The sequence below is a fragment of the Phallusia mammillata genome, chromosome 3 (genome assembly GCF_965637545.1).
Source record: "Phallusia mammillata chromosome 3, kaPhaMamm4.hap1.1, whole genome shotgun sequence".
Taxonomy (NCBI): Eukaryota; Metazoa; Chordata; class Ascidiacea; order Phlebobranchia; family Ascidiidae; genus Phallusia; species Phallusia mammillata.
The window spans coordinates 18136295-18158166 of record NC_137254.1 but is presented as its reverse complement, the minus strand read 5'-3'; the positions used below and the strand labels follow the sequence as shown (position 1 = coordinate 18158166).

General features: G+C 36.7%; 2 protein-coding genes across 2 annotated transcripts; both read right to left on the bottom strand.

Moving 5' to 3' along the window:
* Positions 1-9887: 9887 nt before the first annotated feature.
* Positions 9888-15108, bottom strand: LOC145219772 (uromodulin-like 1). The gene is made up of 12 exons (XM_080087083.1): positions 15010-15108; positions 14449-14599; positions 14139-14317; positions 13885-14023; positions 13417-13462; positions 12920-13085; positions 12329-12486; positions 11871-12042; positions 11369-11439; positions 10890-11079; positions 10618-10738; positions 9888-10172 (listed from the first exon to the last, which is right to left on the bottom strand). Exons 1-12 carry the CDS (start codon positions 15106-15108, stop codon positions 10108-10110), a joined length of 1557 nt encoding a protein of 518 aa, XP_079943209.1. The 3' UTR covers positions 9888-10107.
* LOC145217575 (neuropilin-1-like) lies at positions 15062-18503 on the bottom strand. The gene is made up of 5 exons (XM_080084848.1): positions 18261-18503; positions 17169-17335; positions 16582-16732; positions 15795-15970; positions 15062-15607 (listed from the first exon to the last, which is right to left on the bottom strand). The coding sequence occupies exons 1-5, from the start codon at positions 18319-18321 to the stop codon at positions 15428-15430; spliced, it is 735 nt and encodes a 244-aa protein (XP_079940974.1). The 5' UTR covers positions 18322-18503; the 3' UTR covers positions 15062-15427.
* Between the last annotated feature and the right edge of the window lie 3369 nt (positions 18504-21872).

Sequence of the window (21872 nt, the reverse complement as noted above, 5' to 3'; positions counted from 1 at the left end):
AAATATTGCATGTTCTAGCAACAGTCAAGACAAAGGTAGTTACCCTCATGTTGTGTGGTCCGAATAAACGTATTCAGTTGTGCGATCAGGTGCCTATAATTACGTTTGTCCGTTAATGATACGACTGAAAGGGATGGACAGATTGCTTTCGTTGGTTAGTAAGGACGCAAATGCTTAAAGTAAGTGATAAAAATCCCTTTTATACAACTATAATGCTATTTGAGGTGGTAGATGGGGCGAAGTAATTACATCGTACCCTTCTATTCCAAACGGCTAGAACAGGGGGTCGCCAGCCTTTACCACTCAGATCCTTCGGATTAATTTCACACGAAAAAAGCAGGGAGCCACAAAGCCGTTTTGTAGTTTGAAATGAAATGAAATGAAATACCACTTTTGCTCTCAACCCTTTCGACTTTTTGTCATTAGTTTGTTCCTTGCATATACACATGTGCTTACTCGGTCTCATCAGCTGTAACAGAAAATGAAGCTCCCCACGTACCATTAAACAGACGCTGATTTTGTTTAATGCGTGTTGTAAGCAAGATATTAACAAACAGGAATTGTTGCGAGCGCATATAAACTGCAAACTGAAACGATACTCTCATGTTAACCCGCGCGTCTCCAGTTTGCCTTTGTCGAAATTTACGTTTCATGGTATAGACGCAGTTTATTCTAGCTACTAGAAGCGGGGTTCGCACATTTTATTGCAATATTTTTTTTCGACTTCGTTGTTCGGAATAATCGTCACAAAATGTGTAATCGAAACATTTGGTGATTTGATAAACTGAGCCGCATCAAAGTGATCAACGAGCCGCTGGTTGGCGACGCCTTGGCTGAAAGAAAAAGGCGCCGGGATTTATTAAATTTTTGACTCAAAACCTGAAACACGATTTTGCCAAAGAAAGTAAAACTTTTGGACCATCCTTTTGGGTCTTCACTCCTCCAGGGCGACACCTTTCGGATTTTGTGGTAAAGTCTATTTGGGTTTTTGGATGATTTTTAGTTTTTAATACAATCGTTATCTTTCGGTAGAATTAGGTTGTATGGGAAAGTTAAACTAGAAACAAATCGCCATTATTTTAGGTTTATAACAATTTCCCGGGCCAACTTCGTAAACTTGACTAATTGAACTTTTAAATACGTCATACCAAAATATTGTGACACGTATCTCTTTTTCTGAGTCTCGGGACGTTAATAGCCTACTAAACACATAAACAGGATATTGGGAAAAAAATTAGTAAAGATAACAAAAAAAATATCAAAGAATATATGAATCGTCTTTAGAAGCAAAAGTATTGAAATTAGAAACAAAACGAGTCAACTCAGCTGCTACCACCGGTAGTGTTTTCTGTAGTAAATAATTCAATGGTATGGTAGTTAAAATCTGTGCACAAGTGTTTTTATTTTACTTTACTAAGTTGAACTTGTCTACATTAAATGTTATTCGCAAGTGTGACACTTTACTTCCTGATGCAACTCTGCAAACGTTGTGTTATATTTAGTCATTTTGGCCCTTGTATTCCCATGGCTTAGAAGCATCCCATGTATGGAAATGCTAAAGGTACGAAAGCATAGTAATATCTAATTTTGCGAATTTATTTTCTGATAATTGCTTGTTAAAACAAGCGAACAAAGTTATAATGTCAGCATACTTATTTCTGTTTTCTTATTTCGATCCTGACCTGTGATAGAACCAAGTGTAAAATACAAATTTTATTGAACTTGATTTAAGTTATATTATGACCATTGCAATGATATATAAATGCTTTGTGGCGTAACTATGCAGAATATAATTATCCCAACGAAATTTCCACTGCGCGATGGACAAAGGACATTATAACAGCTAGAAAAAATTAAACGATAGATAAAGTCAAACTTTAATCTAGGTTCTGTCATATGAAAACAAGGAGAATTTTCGAAACGCAGGTGTCGGTTTGGCCACCGGATGAAATAGATTAAAACTCGAGACGTACCGATTAACGGTTGGCCAAATTTATTCGGTTGAATCGACCATGTTTACAAAGATTCATTTTGGGCCGAATAATTTGTTGCAATTCGTCCGAAACCCAATCTTTAGCGAAAACAAATTTAAAGCGTGAAAACATTGCTTTTCTGCTTCACAAGGTATCACGCAATCGTTTAAACTGCGCCATATCTAAAACGCGTCAATTATTGTAAGTTTTAAAATATTATCGTGTTTGGCAACCATGGCCTAAGCAACAAAAAAACGAAACACGGCTAATCTGCACTTTTTGCCTGCGGCAAATAAACTCGCTTACATATCGTAGCGTTCCTCCAGGCAAAATAAGCCGATTTGGTGTACACTGCTATAATGCACACAGACCGTGGACAACGTCATGGCATCAGTAGCAAGTTAATTAAGCGCCTTGGCAAGACTCGCTCAATTCATTTCCGGGATTTGTGTTTTCGAGCATTATAATTAGGTTTACTTGAGGTTGAGGGGCCGCAGCAAATTTATAACCACACAGCCACGAAATTAGCTACTTTACATTGTGCTGCTTGAGAAACATCAACGAGTTTGTGTTTTAAATATAGCTGCAGAAATCTGGCTCCTGCTTGTTGAAGGCTGTTTTAAATTATATCTGACAATGCCAGATGTTATTTGTAGCTGTTAAGAACGTCTATTGTGTGAATTAGAGTTATTTCGCTTACTAAAAGAAGAAAAAACCTTGTAGTTGCAGCGCGTTCATGTAGTCACCAATTGTGCCCTTAACTTTGTCGCGCCTTTTATCCTCTTAACGTTGCACAGCTATTTCTGGTTTGGTGAATATTTTAGCGCAGTTGTGCTGCTACGATTTTGCCCGGCGAAATAAACTCAAGTCAACCCAAGACATAGTGACACAATAGCAGTAAAACAATAATCAAGCAGCAAAGTTTAAGTCGTTTTGGTAACCCTACGTACTTTTAGGTTTAGGTAAACGATTGGAAATATATGGGTGTCGAGGAGTGTCACTAATAAAAAAATAGACCTTATGTAAAGGTACAAATTTACACTAAAATAAAACCAAGAAGTGTGTTTTTCGCGCTGACTGTGACAAACCATTGCCAGAGATAACGTCGTATGTAAATCACGTTTAAGCTTCCAATACTTACCAACACTGAACATGCACAGGATATAGACGCGTGCAATGACTACAGGTTTTTCTTCGCATCAGACGGGTCCTAGTTGTGGCAAAGTTATTGTTTACATTACTAGGCTAATTGAAGTAAGTCTTATTCCAGTTTAGCTAGAATAGTGAAGAAAATCATTCAGTTACGTTTGCAGTCGAACATGTGCAATTTCGTTAATCTCAATTAAAATTGAAATCTAATACGATGTATGACTGTGCCTGTTATCACATGATTTAATTTAAGTATTTGTTTGTTACATTTGTTTTGTATAATTTTTAAGTCGAACAATAAACCAGGGTGATATGCTCGTTTAGTGTATACATTTTATCTTAAGGAATATAGGTATCCAATAAGAGATTCCAACGTATAAGTGCAATTTGTTTACACAGAAGCTACGTTGTCGCTTTTACTGCAAAAACCAACGAACAGTTATACATAACTTAAAGGTCGAAAAATGCTTTGGATTCTGTTTCTCCTTTTTTTCGTCGGATGCGTCAATGGTGGTGAGTGTCCGAAAGAAGATCTTAGTCTCGCTCCTCGACCTTATACAAGTATGTCTGACTGGTTTTATATCAATTTAAATAACAATAGTCTGAGGCAGCTGTCTCAATCTTTTTTTTAACCTTGGGCAAGCATTCTTACCATTTTGGAATTTATTTGTTTGTGAATCACGAAGGCTTTTCGAAAATTACCACGCCGGTTTCAAAAATCAAACAAATATATTCGCTTTTTCGACTAAACATTTCGATTTAGCCAAAACTTGTTCAAAACATGATCAGCCAGACAACGCTCAACAGTGAGCTACCACATAACTTATAATAAGTAACAAACAGAATTAATCACAATCACGTCAAGTTGTGATGAAATTATTATAGGGCAACAATTAAAACCTTGGGAAATAAAAAATAACCCTACGAAACGAAGTCAAAAAGTATATGTTTTTGTTGTCACGAAACAGGCGACCCAATGTTGGGTCAAGACTCATAGGTGAGAGAAACACTGGACCAATGGAATAAAGCAAATATACATTTTGTATGTCTCCCATCTTGGAAAGTTGCTCTGTTGGCAATATCGGTATGTTACCGGTTACCACCTAACGTTTGCGACCAATGCAAAATTTCACTAAAAAAAAACACAATAGCAAACCAAAAAAAAAATTACCTGTAAATATCAACAATTTCGACCATCTTCAACACTGATCAGTTCTAATCATCCGACTATCTATTACCATGCCCCCAAAATGGAACTGCGAACTTCTTACCAAAAAAAATGTATGTTAGGCCAAGCAGTTATACCACTAAAAAAACTTATACGTTAGCACAAGCACTTAAATAACTTATATATTTAACTTAATTAAATCTCTAACATGGTTTTGCAATCTGTCTGACAGAACCAGGAAATCTCTCTATATGCAAGAAACCTTACCTTGGCCCCAACTGCACCTGTCCTCCCTCGATGTTCGAATGTGCTTGTCACAAATTTGGACGGTGTGGGGACAAACCAGGTTGCATACCAGCGTCGGATTTGAATAATTTTGCCAACGATTGTGGCGATGGAAGTGACGAATTGAGTAATGTTTGTTGTGAAGGCAGGTTTCAGTGTGACTGCTTCAACACTACATGCAAGGGAATATATGGATGTTTGCCGGACTATGACGAATGTGATGGAACAATACATTGCTTAGATGGCAGTGATGAATTTAATTGCATTTGTCCGACACACATGTTTGAATGTAATTGTTTTAAAACGAAAACTTGTAGATTTGGCAATGGTTGCATAGACAAAAGGCGCCAATGTGATGGATATAATAGTTGTGGAGATTGGGGTGATGAAGTTGATTGCAATTGCCCAGCTGGTTACTTTGAATGCGATTGCTATAAAAGAAAAAATTGCAAAACTGGTTGGGGTTGTATCAGAAAACGCTGGCTATGTGATGGCAGCGATGACTGTAAAGATGGGGGTGATGAAGTTAACTGCACTTGCCCAGCTCATAAGTTTGAATGTGATTGCCACAAAACCAAGAATTGCTCAACTCGCGATGGATGTATTAGTAAAAACCGACGCTGTAATGGAAGAATAGACTGTTTAGATGGAAGTGATGAAATTAATTGCACCTGTCCAACTGATATGTTTGAATGCCGTTGTTACAGAACGAAGAACTGTAGATATAGCGGCGGTTGCCTAAAAAAAGTCAAACAATGCAACGGTTTAGACGATTGTGGAGATTGGAGTGATGAAGTCAATTGCACTTATCCTGCTGACAAGTTTGAATGCAATTGTTACAAAACAAAAAACTGTCTAAAGCCTAGTCTTCGTATCATCGACAATGACAGCCTTTGTGACGGATATAATGATTGTGGAGATTGGAGTGATGAAATCGCATGTTCTTGTTCTTCTGACCAGTTTGAATGCAACTGCTATAAAACAAGGAACTGCACATACAGGTATGGTTGCATCGACAAATTATATCAATGTGATGGGGAAGGAGACTGTGATGATGACTTTGATGAAGTTAACTGCACTTGTCCTGCTCATAAGTTCAAATGCGCGTGTTTAGACGAGTTTCAATGCGAACTTACTTCGATGGGAGCTTGCATTGATCGATCTTTGTTGTGTAATGGAAACCGTGACTGTATTGACGGTAGTGACGAGACGCATCACACATGTAACTGCTCTGGAGATTATGCAAGATGTCCTCATGATCCTATTATGAAAGATTATCTATCTGCTGACAGGTGTATACCACTTGATTGGTTAGGTGATGGATTAAAAGATTGCTCCGATGGAAGTGACGAGCTTTGTTTATTCTCCAAATTCACATTACAATCTTGCACAATGTTTGCCACAACTTGTGAGAGTGAACACATTGCCAGGTACCTCATACATTCCACAGTTCCAGCAAAGTGTAACACAGTAATCCAACAGACATGTGCAGATGACATCAACAACTGTAAAATTCAAAATGTAATTTGCATCTCATCAGACTGCAACATAACAGATAATTTTAGTCAAAGTATTTTTATTTGTGAAAACCAAGCAGTTATAGCTGGAAGTAACTTTTGTGATTTAGCTGGTAGTTGTAGTGACAATAGCGATGAAATCACTTCTGGATTTGGGTTTAAATGTTCTGGTTCATCAAGACATGGGGTTTGTGTTTTGCCCCAAATCAACTTGTACGATTCAATGGCTCAATGTTCCGATAAATCAGATCTTTGCTTTGCCAATGGTCAGTTCAGATGTTTTCAGTGCTTGGATAAAAAGTTGATCATATCACTTAATCAAGTTTGTGACGGTATAGTGGATTGCTTTGATATGTCAGATGAATGCTTGTGTTTAAACCAAAATTTGTGTAACGATGTACGGGGTGGTTGTCCATCAAATCAAATGCTTTGCGAAAGCAAATCTTTCTGTTCGAACCAGAGTGGGAAGTTGTGCAATTCAAGCGTGCAGTGTATCGATCAAGTAAACATGAAATACTGTTCTCCTTCCAACTATTTAGCACATACTCGTTGTCTGCCAGAAAATTTTGAAAACATTGGGGATGACGATTTTCTGAAATGCTCAAGAAACTACAACCATTTACTAAAAAAAAAGTTTCGGGATCATATTAGCTTGTTTCCATATAGAGACCCCCAAATATTTTTGAACTCAATTTGTGATGGAACAGTTAACGATGACCTAGAGTTGATGGGTGAATTAAATTGTTCTAACATGTTTTATTGTTTTACAAATGGAAAGATAAACATAAAAAATGAACAGGTGTGTGACGGAAAAGTGGATTGTGACGACAGTTCAGATGAATTTCCAGAACTTTGTCACAATCATCGTTTTTATTGCAAAAGTAAGGGGAAGATTTCTATTTACAGAAAAAGCGTATGTGACGGAATTATCGACTGCGACAATGCAATTGACGAAAGTAAGTGTCGCTGCGAAAAGAAACGTTTTTATTGCACAAGCAAAAGTCCTTTGTCCGTTGAGTTAAAATTTGTGCAAAATGGAATTCGAGATTGTTTGGACGGAAGTGACGAATGCGTGAATTTAGCTGAAAATTCGTTTGCAGATGTTAACGAAATGATCGCTAATCCCATATATCGAGCAATTTTCTGGACAACAGCTCTGCTAGCTTTAAGTGGAAATTTGTTTGTGTTTATTGCAACTTTAAAAAGCTTGTGGAATGTGGAAAGTAATCAAAACGTCTTCATTAACACAAGTATTTTTATTCTTAACCTTTGTTGCTCAGATTTCCTCATGGGGATTTATTTACTTGCAATTATTATACAGGGAACTCGATTTTCTGGCTCGTACTGTTTGTTTGATAAAGAATGGAGATCAAGTAGTTTGTGTTCAGGACTTGGAGCGCTGGCGATTGTAGCATCTGAAGCCTCGGCGTTTACAATGACAGCCATGACCTCTTTTCGCCTTCTATCAGTCTTCAAACCATTTGTCACTCGTAATTTAAGTATACTAAGCATTTTGCTTGCCGAGGTATTTTGCTGGATTTTGGCCGTTCTTTTGGCAACTATTCCTTTACTCAACACCACTTCGGAATATTTTACAGCTGATGTTTGGTTTCCGAACAACTTTTTCGGAAACGATTTCGTTCCAAGAGAAAATATGTCACGTCTTGCTGAAAGAATTGCTGGTGTGAAACCGACGAGTTGGGTAGATGTCAAACTAACTATAAAGAAAACATTTCCTCGTAACGGAATTGAAGGGGAGTTTGGGTATTATGGAGAAACAAGTGTCTGTATGCCACGTTTATTTGCCACAGCTACTGAATTTGCTTACGAATATTCGACCTTTCTCATCACAATCAATTTTGTTATGTTCATCTACATGTTGATTGCATATTTACTAATCTACAAACAGAGCAACCACATGAAAGGATCTAGAAGCAACGATGTCAGCTCCAAGATGCAGAAGAGAATCTCGAGATTGATTTTGACCGACTTTTGTTGCTGGATTCCAGTTTGTGTCATGGGATATTTGAGTGTTGGAGGAATCAAGATGCCACCAGATGTTTACGTATTAAGTGCTTGTCTGTTGCTTCCAATCAACAGCGCCCTTAATCCATTGCTTTACTCGAAAGCAATTGAAGCTCAATTGTTCAGAGCAAAAATATGGATAGGGAATAAAACGCCGTCTTTTCACACAGCTACGAATCGAATAACTGATTTAGGTGTAAGGCAAAATGCTAGCACAAACCAAGGTGATAGAGTGATTGAGACCGTGCAATAAAATCGTATCTACAAAATTACATGGGATTTTTTGCATTTCTTGAGTTGTTTAACCCTGTTCTTGTTAATTTATTATGTATTCTTTGTAATTTTTTGTAAATTACAATTTTAAGTGTTTGAATATATTCAACGTAAATTCTCTTCTTCCACCTAAACCAGTGGTTCTTACCCTTTTTGGTGTAGATTCCACTACAGATTCCATTATCATGTTCAAATTTCCCTCTCTTATTTTATTGATGATGCCTTATATACCGCAGAGTTGTAAACGGGCCTGAGAAAGTATAAGCCAGATACCCAGGCTAATTTACTCTTATAAACTATAGCAGACGCTCATTTATTTTGTAAAAGTAATAAAAGGTGTCTTATACAAAAAATGTCCACTGAGATTCACATTATACAGTAATAAAACAATACTCGATCCCTGAAAAAAAAATCTTTCTGTAACAAACGGAAAGCACAGCATCAAGCTTGGAACTGGATAGCCTGTCGCGCTACATCAAGTCTTCTTTTAAGCTGTTTAAAAGATACTCTGCTACCTTGCGTCAATTTCGCAAACATTTTGGTACTCGTGGCTTTACTAAATACTAAAATAGTTAAACACAAACCTCTTGCTTCTGTACAAATTTAGTTCATGACTTATGTATTGTCAGTTTTAGTTTCATGTTTAAGTGTTTTGTTGTTACTATGAAGTTTTGTGATGAAATATAATCAAGTTTAATTAATGCAGATTGACTGCAGTTTTTCATACACTGATTGGATGCCAACTTGACGCTTAAACGGCTTTATTTAAAATACAAACATGCATATAAGTTCAATTAAACTACACAATATTGAGTAAAAACTCATGCAGGAAAGATGCTAATTAGTTAAATTAACTTGTTAAGCAGCTATAATTCCCGTTTTTAGGGTGAAGAGGGGAAGGTGAATCTATAACTAACTTAGGTACAACAAGGTCGCCTGATTGAATAAGATTATTGATTTTACGTTCCCGGGGTTACTAGTCAGTTCTTTTGCCGTGTCTTTGTTTTTAAACTTCAAAACGTAAAGTCAGTATAGGCAATGAATTTTTACAGAATTTCTACCCGACCCGGCTGGTTTTACACAGTTGTCAATTTTGGATTCTGAAGAGTCTCTCGCTATCATGAGTTATAATTAGAAACTGCAACAAGCCTTTTTTTAAATTATAGTACGTCAGGTCTATTGAAGGCGTTGTGACGAATCACGCCAGTCTCCTAAATAGTTCCATATGGCAAGTGAGACTTGGACCCACGACAGGAGTCTTTCCAGGGCTCGCGCTATACCAAATGAGCTACACAGGCTCAGTGGCGAACTCGCCGAATATCGAATCACAAGCACCGTTCTAGGGGATCGCCAGTTCGACTATATCAGCTAAGAGACCAGCTTGATTCGGTACGCCTTCAATGGGCCTGGCGTACTCTGATTTATCGATGAGTATGCCGTGATGGCTGGTCTACACCTAAGCTCCTTTAATATTTTCCAAAAACACATTACACAACATAAGTTTAAATAAGCTTTTATTTTTTTAGTAACTGTTAATGTGGCATTTCAAGTTATAATGTACTACTTTATATATCACTCAGCACTGTTTACAATAAACAAAAAATGTAAGAATGTGCTCTTTAGATAATGTCACAAGCAACAGTTTGTGGTTAAAACAATTTTAATAGATACACGCAATATGAAGCTCGGTGTTTCTGTAACATCATCTCTAAACTGATTAGATTTTGGAGTTTGGGACAATTTTGTACCATACGAGGTAGCCAGCTCCGATTATCACAACACCTAAAAGAACAAACACCATAAAATGGAAGGTGTTGTATGCTGCTCGCTTTATTTCATCTCTGCCGCTTTCTGTAAAATCCTCATTCAAGTTAGATTTAAAAGATTTAAACGAAACACTTATTGTTACCTAATTCAGGAGGCTACGTAAGGCCTTTTATAGGATTGATTGAGCGGCAAAGGTCAAACCAGTTTACTAGGTTAGTTTAGTTTAAGTCTTCAGGTTTTACTTGTGGTTACAATGCCAAGCATGTTATAACATTGCGACACAATAAACTAAACTAAAAAATGATCAATACATTTGGTAGACTACATTTCATGGGAGGCAAAAAGTAACTTTGCGATTCACTAGCGATTGGGATTCGTATCAAATCTGCATGGTACCAGCAGTACCTTGTTTTAATAAAACTAGTTCGTGTAATATCGTTCGTCTTGCTTATTCCGTTACCTTGTAGACTACTTTGTATAACCAATCGCTTGGTGGTCTGTAGGATGTGCACTGGTCCTGCCGACAGCTGTTGGTTGTGTCCATTGTTGTCAACGGATCGTCGTCTTTTGTCTGCACATGTCTGTAAATAACTACAATTAAAGTGGCCTAATGAAAGTTGTGAGGTTGATATATCAAAAACCCAAAACAGGCATGTCAAGTATTTTTTCATTTTATTTTTACAAGTATACGCAACTTCGAATGTGTCATTAAAACGTGTTTCATGTACTTACCTGTCTAGCGCATTGTCCAGTTGAGTTTTGACAAATTGCCACGTCGCAATGGATGTAGATAAATTGCTCTACGTCAGAAACGTCGGTCCACGCAAAGCTCATTAGTTTGAATGTTGCAAAGTTGGATTGGTAATTTCGCATCAACATTTTTGCATTGGCAGCCTCGCTTCCGCTGACAGGAGCAACGCAGCTAACAAAATTTGCATTGTTTTATACAAAGTTAAATGCATCAAAAAGAATCATTCAAGAAATAAATTCGTATTGTGCTTTTTAATTTTTTCCACTCTTCAATCACTATCAGTTTTCTTTCAGCCACCCCTTCCTGTGTTACTTTATTTTCCTGTCCTTCCCGTGTTTTCTGTTTTTATTTCAAGTTCTGATATACATAACATTTTTGAGAAAACTTTTATCTTGAGCAATTTCACTTATCAAACATGCAAAAAATGCAAAAATCCGTATCGAACGCAAGTATAGCTTACTCGCTTTGTACAATCGGGTAACTTGGCAAACCACTGGAGTTTTCAACACGTGTCGCCCAACAGTTTTCCAGCTGTGCATAAAATAAAATCGCAAATTGAACAAAATAATGTTTAGTCAACTAAATAACATATAGAAGAAAATCAGTTTTGTTTTGAATCCAGCTCAAACACTATAATCTATAGGTTTCAAAAGCAAGTACAATGACAAATTTATAATATTTTTTTACAAAATTTTTCTGTTTACTTCAAAGAAAAATTACGCTTTAAAACATATCAAACAACTTCCATCATGTACAAAAAATGTATCATATTTTAATTAAATTATTATTGTGTAGCGACCCTACCGACACGCGATTAACAAAGCGTTTTAATTGCGCCTTTTTCTAGCATTTTTTTTTCACGTGTGTCGCGCTGTGTTTAGTCATTCTATTTTGGACATCCCAAAATAAACAGCGACGCTCGCCTCAACTGCATTTGTTACATTGTTGGTTTTTCAACGTACCTGGACAATAAAGTCGTCGTTGTTTGCTGAAATCTCCACAAGTTTAATTTCTGCAAATACGTAGTTGGGCACAGTGACTTCCCCTGACAAGCTCTCGTTAAAATATTCGTTGTTGAAGAGGTTTAGAGCCACGTCAAGAGCTGCTGTATTGTGTGTCGAAATTTGGTTGGATCTAAGTTAAAAAATGTTAAAAACAAACTAATTAAAAATAATTTAAAAGGCGTTTCAAAACACTACTGTCTTTTAATAGATTTGTACCAGAAATAAATGCCATTACTTTGGGCAACTGGCTACTCAGCTGGATAAATTTGTCTAAAAAAACTGACACAGAATGTAAAGTCAGGCCCGAATCATGCCCGTCGTTTTTTAAGAAACTCAAGCCCAAACTCGGCCCGACTTACAACTCTGCAGTGGAAGGTCGTGAGTGAATGGATGCGTGACCAGCGATGTCTACTTACTCGATTTGTGGTTGAATATTGGATGAAGTGAGTAGTACGTCGGCGTCAAACAGACAAGTCACATTAATCTTATTTTGAACTTCGCGCTGGATGAAGGAAGGTGATAAGGCAAGAAATCTCCAGACCAGGAAAGACACAGACACCACACTATTTTCATTCTTAAAAAAAAATTTGCGCTAAACATGAATAAACTTTATCTCTAGGGTGGGCAACCTACGGTCGGCGGGCTGCATCCATTCCGCGAGTGACTTCTAAACGGCCCGCGACCGCATCAAAAAATCATATTTTATATGTGTGTTTGTGTGTGCCTTATAACTGTTTTGAAGTTTGCTATGTAGTTGGGCCATGCTTGTTAGTATCATCAGCAAACCTGTTTAAGTTTAACGTTTAAGTAAGCAAGTACTGTAGTTTACTTGATATTGTACATATTCCCCTCGACTATATAGTAGTTAAATTCCTTTTTTGTCCTGCGCATGTTAAAAGGTTGCCCAGCTTTTATCTTAACCCCCAGAAAATCTCAAATGTGGCAAGTTTAACTAATTTAAGTCTGCAAAATGTTTTATTTTTACTGAGGAAGCTGTTAAATGTTACCTTATAATTGCCTTCGCATTGGTCAATATCAAACACAAAAACCGGGTCTGACCCCGTGACCTTGCAGTTGTCATGGAGATCTGCAAGCGGAGTTTCTCTGTCCAATGCGATGTAAAGAGTGTCACCGAGTTCGTAATCTAATGTGATTTGTTCTTCAGCTGTTACTCTAGAAAGATTGGCTGGTTAAGTACATGTAAGTTAGATCAACTTAACAATGCTTATACTATATCAGTTGATAATTGGCTGCCGACTACAGTGAGTTCGTAATTTAATGTGCTTCGTCCATTGCTTACTACTGTGCAACAAACAATACAAAAAACTAAATACTATTATCATTTTTATCACTATATCCAATTTATGTTTGTACATCAATTCATTTTAGAAAACAATATTCATTTTTTTTCTAACATTTTTGTTCCATGACATATTATGTGTGTGAATAAAATTAGTAACTTATTACTTGGTTTTGATCGAAAATAGAACAATTACAAACTCACCTGATAGTCATGTTTTCAGTTGTGCAGACAACTGACTTCAGCATTTCTAAAATATAAACTTTCAATATTTAATCGGAGTTACCACTTTATGTTAGCTATGTTTTTATTACTTGTATATTGTACTTATCCTTAGTGGACTTAAAAGCGATTAGGTTTGACTTGTGAAGCCCATTTTAATGTTTTTCTGCTTTAAAAACTCGGTCCGACAAATTAACGTAACCACCATTTGTCGTTAAGTAGACATTGGTTTTCACAGGGTGTTCCTATATTGTATTTCTTTGACGATAATATGGTACTTTGGTTTGGGCCCAAACCTTAATGAGGCGGGTTCGGTGCATCACTACTTTCGACTACAACTGTGTGACAAGTGACGAGACTGGATCTCAAAAATTTTTTTGGGGGGCAAATAACCTACATCCTAATTGTGTCTGTTTTTTAGGTTGTAGTTTGAAAACACAGTCAAATCACCTTTTCGTACTGTCGCATTAAAACCTATTTGCTGATTCTCAAAGTTGCTGAGAAACATCAAGCTACGAAGAGTAGCATTATACACAAATGTCCCAAGATTTCCAGTACGCCTTGTCACACTTTCATCGTCTTCCATCAACTAAAAAAGGGTGGTCAATTTATATTGGTTCGAAGCATGATAAAAAATTATTATTTTTTAGAGAAGCTGATTTCTAACAGTACTAATTCTCAAAATAACGATTTCACTAACGTACGTAGACAAAGTCATTGCCGTCCTCAATGTCAAAGGTAGAGAATTGGAACTGCCAAAAACTTAGACTATCCAGCGGTTCAAAAGTCCAAACACATCCAGTCCAAGAGGGGTACTGACTTGGAAAATCTGGCGACTTTAAATTATAGACTAGGCCAGATGTATTTTCTCCGCATTGTGAAGCTAAAGTGCACAATATTACGTACAGAAGATTAATTTTAAAATCTATAGACTAAAGAATGTAAGATCTCTAATATATTTTAAACAACTTCTGTTTCAGATTTGAACACTGATTACTTTTGAAGTGCACTTACCTGGATGTATGTTTATTACAACGTCGCCTGTTGTGAGGTTTGTTACACAAGCAACATAAGCAGATGCACTGTCAATCACAACAGGAAATGGTAAACCTCCTCCTCCCAAAGTACCAGCAAACACTCCTGATTCGTCGGTGCCTTCGTAAATCTGGGTTACAACAACATAGTAATTCAAATTCTTAATTTAATCCCCCTCGACAGGTCCAACTAACATTTCCTATCAGTCGTGTTTACACGCAATGCGCCCACCTCACTTGTTACTTACAAGCTCCCGTCACATAATGCTTTATAATACCGTTTTAGCTACCGCGCGTTTTGTCATATGATCCACTAAGGTCACACTGTTTGCCGCCTAAAATTTAGATGCAAAAGATACATTCAGGCAATTAATAAATTCTACTCTTTGAATTGGTTTTACGTGGTTCAATTTGAGTCTTAAGGTCAATTGTACTGAAACCAATTCGAATTTGGTTTAGTCCCCGCGAAATACAAATGAATTTAGGCGAGTGGAGGTTGATTTACAGTAATAGCCTACCCTCCACTTTGTAAGTGAGCAACCATTCTTGTTGAACCCTGACTTGTTTGGAAACGCCGAATAAAGTAGTCACATTTGTCTGGAATAGTTGTTAGCATCTCGTCGAGATTTACACCCTTCATATCGCATATTGTCTGTATGCCTAAAACATTTGTCCACGATTGAGCAATAAAGGAAAGACCAATGTAAAAATCACTAGTTCTTTTGTAGATAAAGTTTAAAAAAGGTTTTGTATGACTTAAAAACATAAATGTCTAAAATTCAGCATAGAAAAGATACCTATGTTTAGTGCGTGGTTTTTTTAGTTTGTCGCATATAAAAATGCATTATGCTATCGACTACTGTAAGTCGTTATAAAAACAGGTGTTTGCCATATTAGTTATAACGGGTTCTTTTTGAGAAATTTGTTACACGTTTGCAGTCACTAGATTAAATTTAACTTTAAGGTGTTTGCACTAACAAATTCAGGTCACCAATAAAATCGACTGTTGCATTAAATCCCGTTTCCTCAGTACCACCGTCGCTGACAAATATAACAGTTAGGGAAGTGGTATTAACTTGTATCTCGAATGCTCCAAGATTGCCAGTGTAAGTTTCCACATTATTCTCTTCGTCTTGAAACTGTAGTAAACAACTGATTTCGAAATAAAAAATGTCCCAAATACCAAGCAGTTTTAATAGCATTGAAGTATCCGCAGCGTTGGATCAGAGTCCAAAATGTTTTGTTATTTTAACAACTGTATGTTTTGAGCATTATACCTACATTGGCCTCAATATTTTGAATTTTGAAAAATGATGAGAGACTTACGTAAAGAATGTCATATCTATTTTCAGTGTGAAATGTCAAGAATCGGAACACCAATGATGTTATGGATTCCATTTCAAACCTCCAAACACAGCCGCTCCGATCAGGGTAGTTTGAAGGAAAGTTTGGCGACATTAAATTGTACTCGGGTCCAGTGGCATCATCCTCACACACAGCAGCTGAAAAGCACAAAATGCAGATACATTTTCCATTTCAACCAGTAAATTAAATCTACTCATGGACCCGTGTACAAAATCTAGAAAAATTTGGAAAAAAATCACTTTATATTATGTAACTACGGTTTCTAAAGCTGTGAAGTCCATTTAAATATGCTAATCATTCATCAAACACTTAGTCCCTACCGGTTGTCCCTAATCGAGAATAATTGCATCTCAAGTTTACGCATTTGGCTTCCTTGCAAATTATATTGAATTAGACTAGGGTTACCCGGACATGTCCGGAATTCGGGCGTAAAATCTGTGTCCGGAAATAATTTTAAAAACACTCTTATTGTCTGGAATTCGGTATCTAGTAAACTACAAGATGTCAGAGTGGCGGAAATTGCCTTGCCGGCATGTTTCAAGCAACGGGACAAAGCACCACAATACACAAAACAACTGCTTGTTTTCTTCCTTATTCTGAACAACAAAGATGTTTTTGTTTACTGTTGTCTGTGCGGATTTTCATATTGTGTGAAATGCAACATGACGCCAGTTTGGCTTGAAAGGTATTGATTAAAAGCGTTCGAAATTTGGTCCACTCACATATGGAAACACTAAACTAGACTTACCTTTGTATATAGTTAAGCGAGTTTCCTCCGTTGTTAGGTTTGTAACGCAACTAACAAAAGTAGATGGGCCGTCAATGACAACCGGAAAAGCCACTTGTCCTCCCATCAGCGTACCAGCCAATGTACCTGACTCGTCGGAACCTTCGTAGATCTGGGGTAAGATAATTACAATAAGAGAATGATCAGGTACTCCACGTTAAAAATTAGTGAAAAAAATGATTCAAAGCCTGATTAGGACTTTTTTCGTTTTTTAACTCAAATCGAAATTGTTTGCAAAAACATGGCTTCGAGTTCATTATACAAGCATACAATTATTGTGGGCGGGTATTACCTGTCATAAAAGTTACACATTTAATTAAACAGATCATGAACCGATTTGAGCGTTTGGTAAATTATTATAGGACAAGGACGTAAAATTTGAAGCATTTAATGTCAAGAACGATATACAGCAATAAATAACAAATTCCGTTTTCGGAGTAATTTTCGGAATTTCGTCCCAGGCTTGTGCCAAACTTATTTATTTCGTTTCAGTAGAACGTACCGTTCCGGTTTAAAGCACTGGTTTCAAGGCAAATAAGAAATTTTACCTCACAAAAATTGTTTGCAGCTAACTGACCAACATTGATAAGGGCAACCAATCTTTGAGCTCCCTCACTTTGAGTAAAACGAAGTGTGTAAGAATCACATGCAATGCGAATTTTGTCCGAAAATAAAGGAAATGTTACAGTGTTCCCACCACACTGGACACTTGCAACTGAAAATATTATTGCCATTAGAACAAAAAAAAAACTGTAAGCAACTATTTTTAGCGAACTGTGAGAGAAGTGGCCCCACGAAGCTTGCAGTTGGTGTGGTGTGTGGGTTGTGTTGCGTATGTTGTGTCTGCGCAATTTTGACGTTTAACGTTTTTACCCTTTTAATATTTTTGTACAAGTTTATATTGTTTACTGACAGCCCGTTTTTACAGCAGAACCAAGAGAAAAGCGTAAGATAACTACATAAACAAGAAAATGGGGTGTACCAAACTTTTCGTTAAGGGGCAATGTTTTTCGGATGTACAACGAACATTAATTACGTAACATTTAACATACTAATATGATATGCAGTTTGAAGGCAAATCAGTTCTGTTTAAGCCAGTGGTTCTCAAACTTTCTTATTTTTTTTCAAAATGGTCCCTTTGCCATTATTTCAAGGGCTCGCGGTCCTTAAGCCGGAATGTGTATTTCACAAAAACGAAAGTTGATTGCAGGATTTTAGCTAGTTATGCAAACTTGCGCAAAATAATCATCCAAAGACAGATTGTGACAGACAAGACAAAAAGCATTACGATTGTGCGCGAAGAACCGCATTTTGATAGTTGTCATGCAATAAAGGCTAGCTATTGTTTAGTAATGGAGACAGTCGATTCTCAATTCTACTTTGATAAACTTATTTAGTGGCACAAACTAAGAATTATAGAACTACTTGAACCGCTTCGCGGTCCCCCCAAATTTACCTTACGGAACCCTAAGGACCGCGGACACCAGTTTGAGAACCACTGGTTTAAGCGAACACCTTTAAAACTGAGCTGGGAACAATACGATTTATGTAGTTGTAATAGATGAATTTAATTCAAATGAATCAAAATAGTTCAATAATTGGATGCAATTTAATGTGTTTGATCAATAAAATTTACTTACCTCCATGAATTAAACTTAGCGAGCAGAGAAAAAAAGCAACTTTCATTAGCCGATTTGCCATTTTTGTGTAAGTGGACAATAATTAAGTTGCCACTACACCTGTAAATATTAGATAAGAATTTTATCACAGAAAAAATGGCAAAAGCTGCAATATACTTCTAACCATTTCGGCTCCAACTCTACACAAACTATTACTTTGTTCCTTGTTCATATTTTAAACGTTATCAGATTCGTTCAGTCCAGTGAAGCGCAAAAAAACGTCTCAGCATTGTTAGTAATACCGACTCTGAAATGCTACCTTACTGTTAAAACGTTATGCGTATATGCTCGGGTTACTTGATATGCATCCGATACACTGCGTCCTACTTACGGCCGGCAGATGTAAACAATTCTCGTAACGTACTGGATATGATTAAAAGCGGAAATCGCGGCTCATAACGGTGCTACACAAAGCACCGTACACCTACTGGAAGGAGTATGCAGTCGACTACCAAAAGAGCAGTGGACTACCAAAAGAGTCAATAATATTCACACTTGCTATAGTAGGCAAAAACACTGCACAATTTACTACCTATTTTATTGTCAAATGTAATTGCTGCATAATGTTGAATTTATTCGTTTGACATGTGTCACCAGGACCAAACAATTTATACAAATTTGATTGTAATGTTTGCAAGCCATGTTAACATTTCTTTCTGTGTCACAACAAACTACAATTGGATTATTCCCGACATATGCAAGGAAATGCTTTTAAGATTAAATTAACATATTGGTGTAAATGTTCGCTCATTTTTTCGAAATTTAAATGTTTCGTATTTACAAGCTGTGTTTGATAAATAAGATTCAGACTAACTGATTGCAGTTGATAGGGCCTTTTAGCAAACATTGTGTGTTAGAGTTTGAGAAATGAGTTCACACCTAACATTTAAAAAAATCTGCATCATTACCATGTGACAGAAAAAATAAGTATTCAGGCTATTTTAATTTGCTGTCAGTTATTTTTCATTTCTTTTGCGCAAAACTAACCAGTCGTTTTTTGCGACTTTAACCAATCCGTTATCTTTATGATCATCACTAGCTGTGCAACTCACAGCTAAATCAGATCAGCGCTTTGTGCATTTCTTTTGGTTATTTAGTTGCCTGATGCGTGATACTTCTATTTGTTTCGAGCTAAGTTGAGTTTGAAGGCATGAAGTGGTAAACTTCCCAGTGAAAGAGTCACAACCGGAAAATCGCTGCGTTTAAAGAACGGCATTTCTTACGTTATGACACCAAAATAGAGCATCCATTTGAAAAACGTAGCCTAATTCGTAATAATTTGGATTTCAATTCAGAATCTAAACACGAGTTATGTTTCTTTGAAAAACATCGGGTAGCTCTCCAACAAAATAATATTAATGTATGTGATTCATTTTACCAGCAGCCATTTTTTAAATACACACTAGCATGGATTATGTTCAGACTAATTTGCTATACTATTCTACCACTAGCGACTGAACGATCGCAACTTATCGATACTTCACAGAAGCTATAAGATCACTATCTACACCAATCAAGCTTTTATACAACAAACAAAATTAAGATAAGCCTACAAGTGAACCGGGTTCGTAGGAAAAAAAATGTTTTCGTAAAAATTGCGAGTTTCTTTTGTACATTTATACGATTGTCCCAATGAAAACAATCAACTACTATTTTTATGTCAATCAGTAACTGGTAACACGAGCCAGTGCACATCAGCATAGGATCCTGTACCAAGAAGCGACGTATGTACGGAAATCGCTGCGCTATCGACGACCAGTCCTCGTCAATCACCAGACATTACTACCTGCGTATTGTAACGGTGTTGCTATGTGTTGTAACAGTTTGTGCCAATGTAAACTAGTTTGTGCCGTGAACAATGAAAACCCTCGACAATTAATAACATTAAGTTAACCAGGAGTGTAATACTGGCAATCCTAAAGTATGCTTGTTTTTTGTTTAAAACATGAACTATGTTTGTCTATTGCTGTAAAAAAAACACTTTTCACTATAAATTAGAGCTTTTGCCATAATATTAGATCAAAGATTAATTGCTTCCTTCATAAAATGTAAAACATACATAAAACTCTGGTTAGTTATACCATTCGTAGTTGCTATGTGCATTTTAAATGCTAAGCTACGAATCTAAATTGTAAGTAGTTCAAATTAAAACTTCAAACTGTTTGGGTGAAAACAACTTATATGTTGCCAAATATACCAGCTTTTAGTGAGATTGACCTTTGCTTTAGTGCAAGACAAGAAGCCAACAACAATCATAATGAGCTCTTGTAACAAGTTTTATGTGATGCATGTATTAAATGGCAGTATAATCGTAGATTGGTCACAATAGGGCCCCGTACAAAGAAATGATGTGTGCGCGGAAAAGCTGCGCGCTGGGGAACGAATCCCCGTGATTCATCGGAGGTCTGCTATTGTAGCAAAGAGGATGTCACATGTGGTGCTAGCTGTTGTGAAATAATCTGTGGTAAGGTGTAAAAAATGTGAAAATAAAGCTGTTATGTCAATGAAACGGCATCCATGAAACATACACGTGCTAAATTTCGTCAAACAATTTGCTTTGTGCCCTGAACAAAAACTTATTTTTACCAAACAGTATTAGTCAAGTTAAAATCAACCCTGTGCAAAGGTAAAAACAAATTTCCCTGGGTATTTTGAAACAAGATCTTCAATTGTGCTCAAGAAAACCACAAAAATGTGATTTGAAAATTAAAACAGACACATGGTATCATATATCTATATGGAAAAATATATCACATGGTATCATTGTATATGGAATTAAAATTGTTTGGTATTAAACGACAATCAATCAACATTCATACAAGCTAAAGGTACGCTAAAAACCCACAATATTAGGCTCAACAGCTTTTTGCTTTTACAGCATCTTTGCTGTGTAAGGCGTGTATCATATCAGTAATGCACCACAGGACTAGCTGACCAAACAAATAAATTTAATTTCCTAGTCAAAAAGGATTCATGCGGTATGCAGCTCTAACTAATCAGCCGTGGTTTTGAGCGAGGCTTTTAAGAACCATTGATACACTCTATTTTTTGCTTTAAATGCCAATTAAATTGCATTAAGATGCATGAGTAAAATTTGCCATCTCAGAGGTGGATGTCAGCGCTAAACACACAATTTTGATCCGAAAACAGTCTTTTCACCTAACATTTAAAAGCAAAACCCCTACTAAAGTCGTATTTAACTATTTTGTTGTGTTTAGCGTGACAATAGTTAAGCGATAAAAGTTACGTTGGTTGCTGGGCGACAATGATTCTAAACAATAATTTTACTTTTTATATCAAATTGGTTCTTAACACTCCAGATACTACCAACGGATGCATGTTTTTAAGTCATACTCAGCAACAGCTTAATTATTACCAAAAAACGAAAAAAATTGAACATGCCGCAAATACGGCCTTTATGTGGACACTTGCAATAATGTGGCAAGCAATATGTTGGTCAAACCAAGACCAAGTTATTTTTGCGCGCCAGGTCATTCGGCCAAGTTCCTGCCTATGGAAAACGTTCGACTGCTCGGCAAACAACGATCGAGTTGCGCTAGTGCGCCACTATGC

Excerpts from the sequence above, each read along its gene's own strand:
- LOC145219772 (XM_080087083.1), bottom strand. The coding sequence starts at position 15,108 with ATGAAGGGTGTAAATCTCGACGAGATGCTAACAACTATTCCAGACAAA. Across the intron at positions 14,024-14,138 it reads ACGGCAATGACTTTGTCTAC|TTGATGGAAGACGATGAAAG; the intron begins GTACGTTAGTGA and ends ACCCTTTTTTAG. Across the intron at positions 12,043-12,328 it reads AATATTCAACCACAAATCGA|ATCCAACCAAATTTCGACAC; the intron begins GTAAGTAGACAT and ends TTTTTAACTTAG.
- LOC145217575 (XM_080084848.1), bottom strand. The coding sequence starts at position 18,321 with ATGGCAAATCGGCTAATGAAAGTTGCTTTTTTTCTCTGCTCGCTAAGT. Across the intron at positions 16,733-17,168 it reads CTGCAAACAATTTTTGTGAG|ATCTACGAAGGTTCCGACGA; the intron begins GTAAAATTTCTT and ends ATCTTACCCCAG. Across the intron at positions 15,608-15,794 it reads ATAGATATGACATTCTTTAC|TTTCAAGACGAAGAGAATAA; the intron begins GTAAGTCTCTCA and ends TGTTTACTACAG.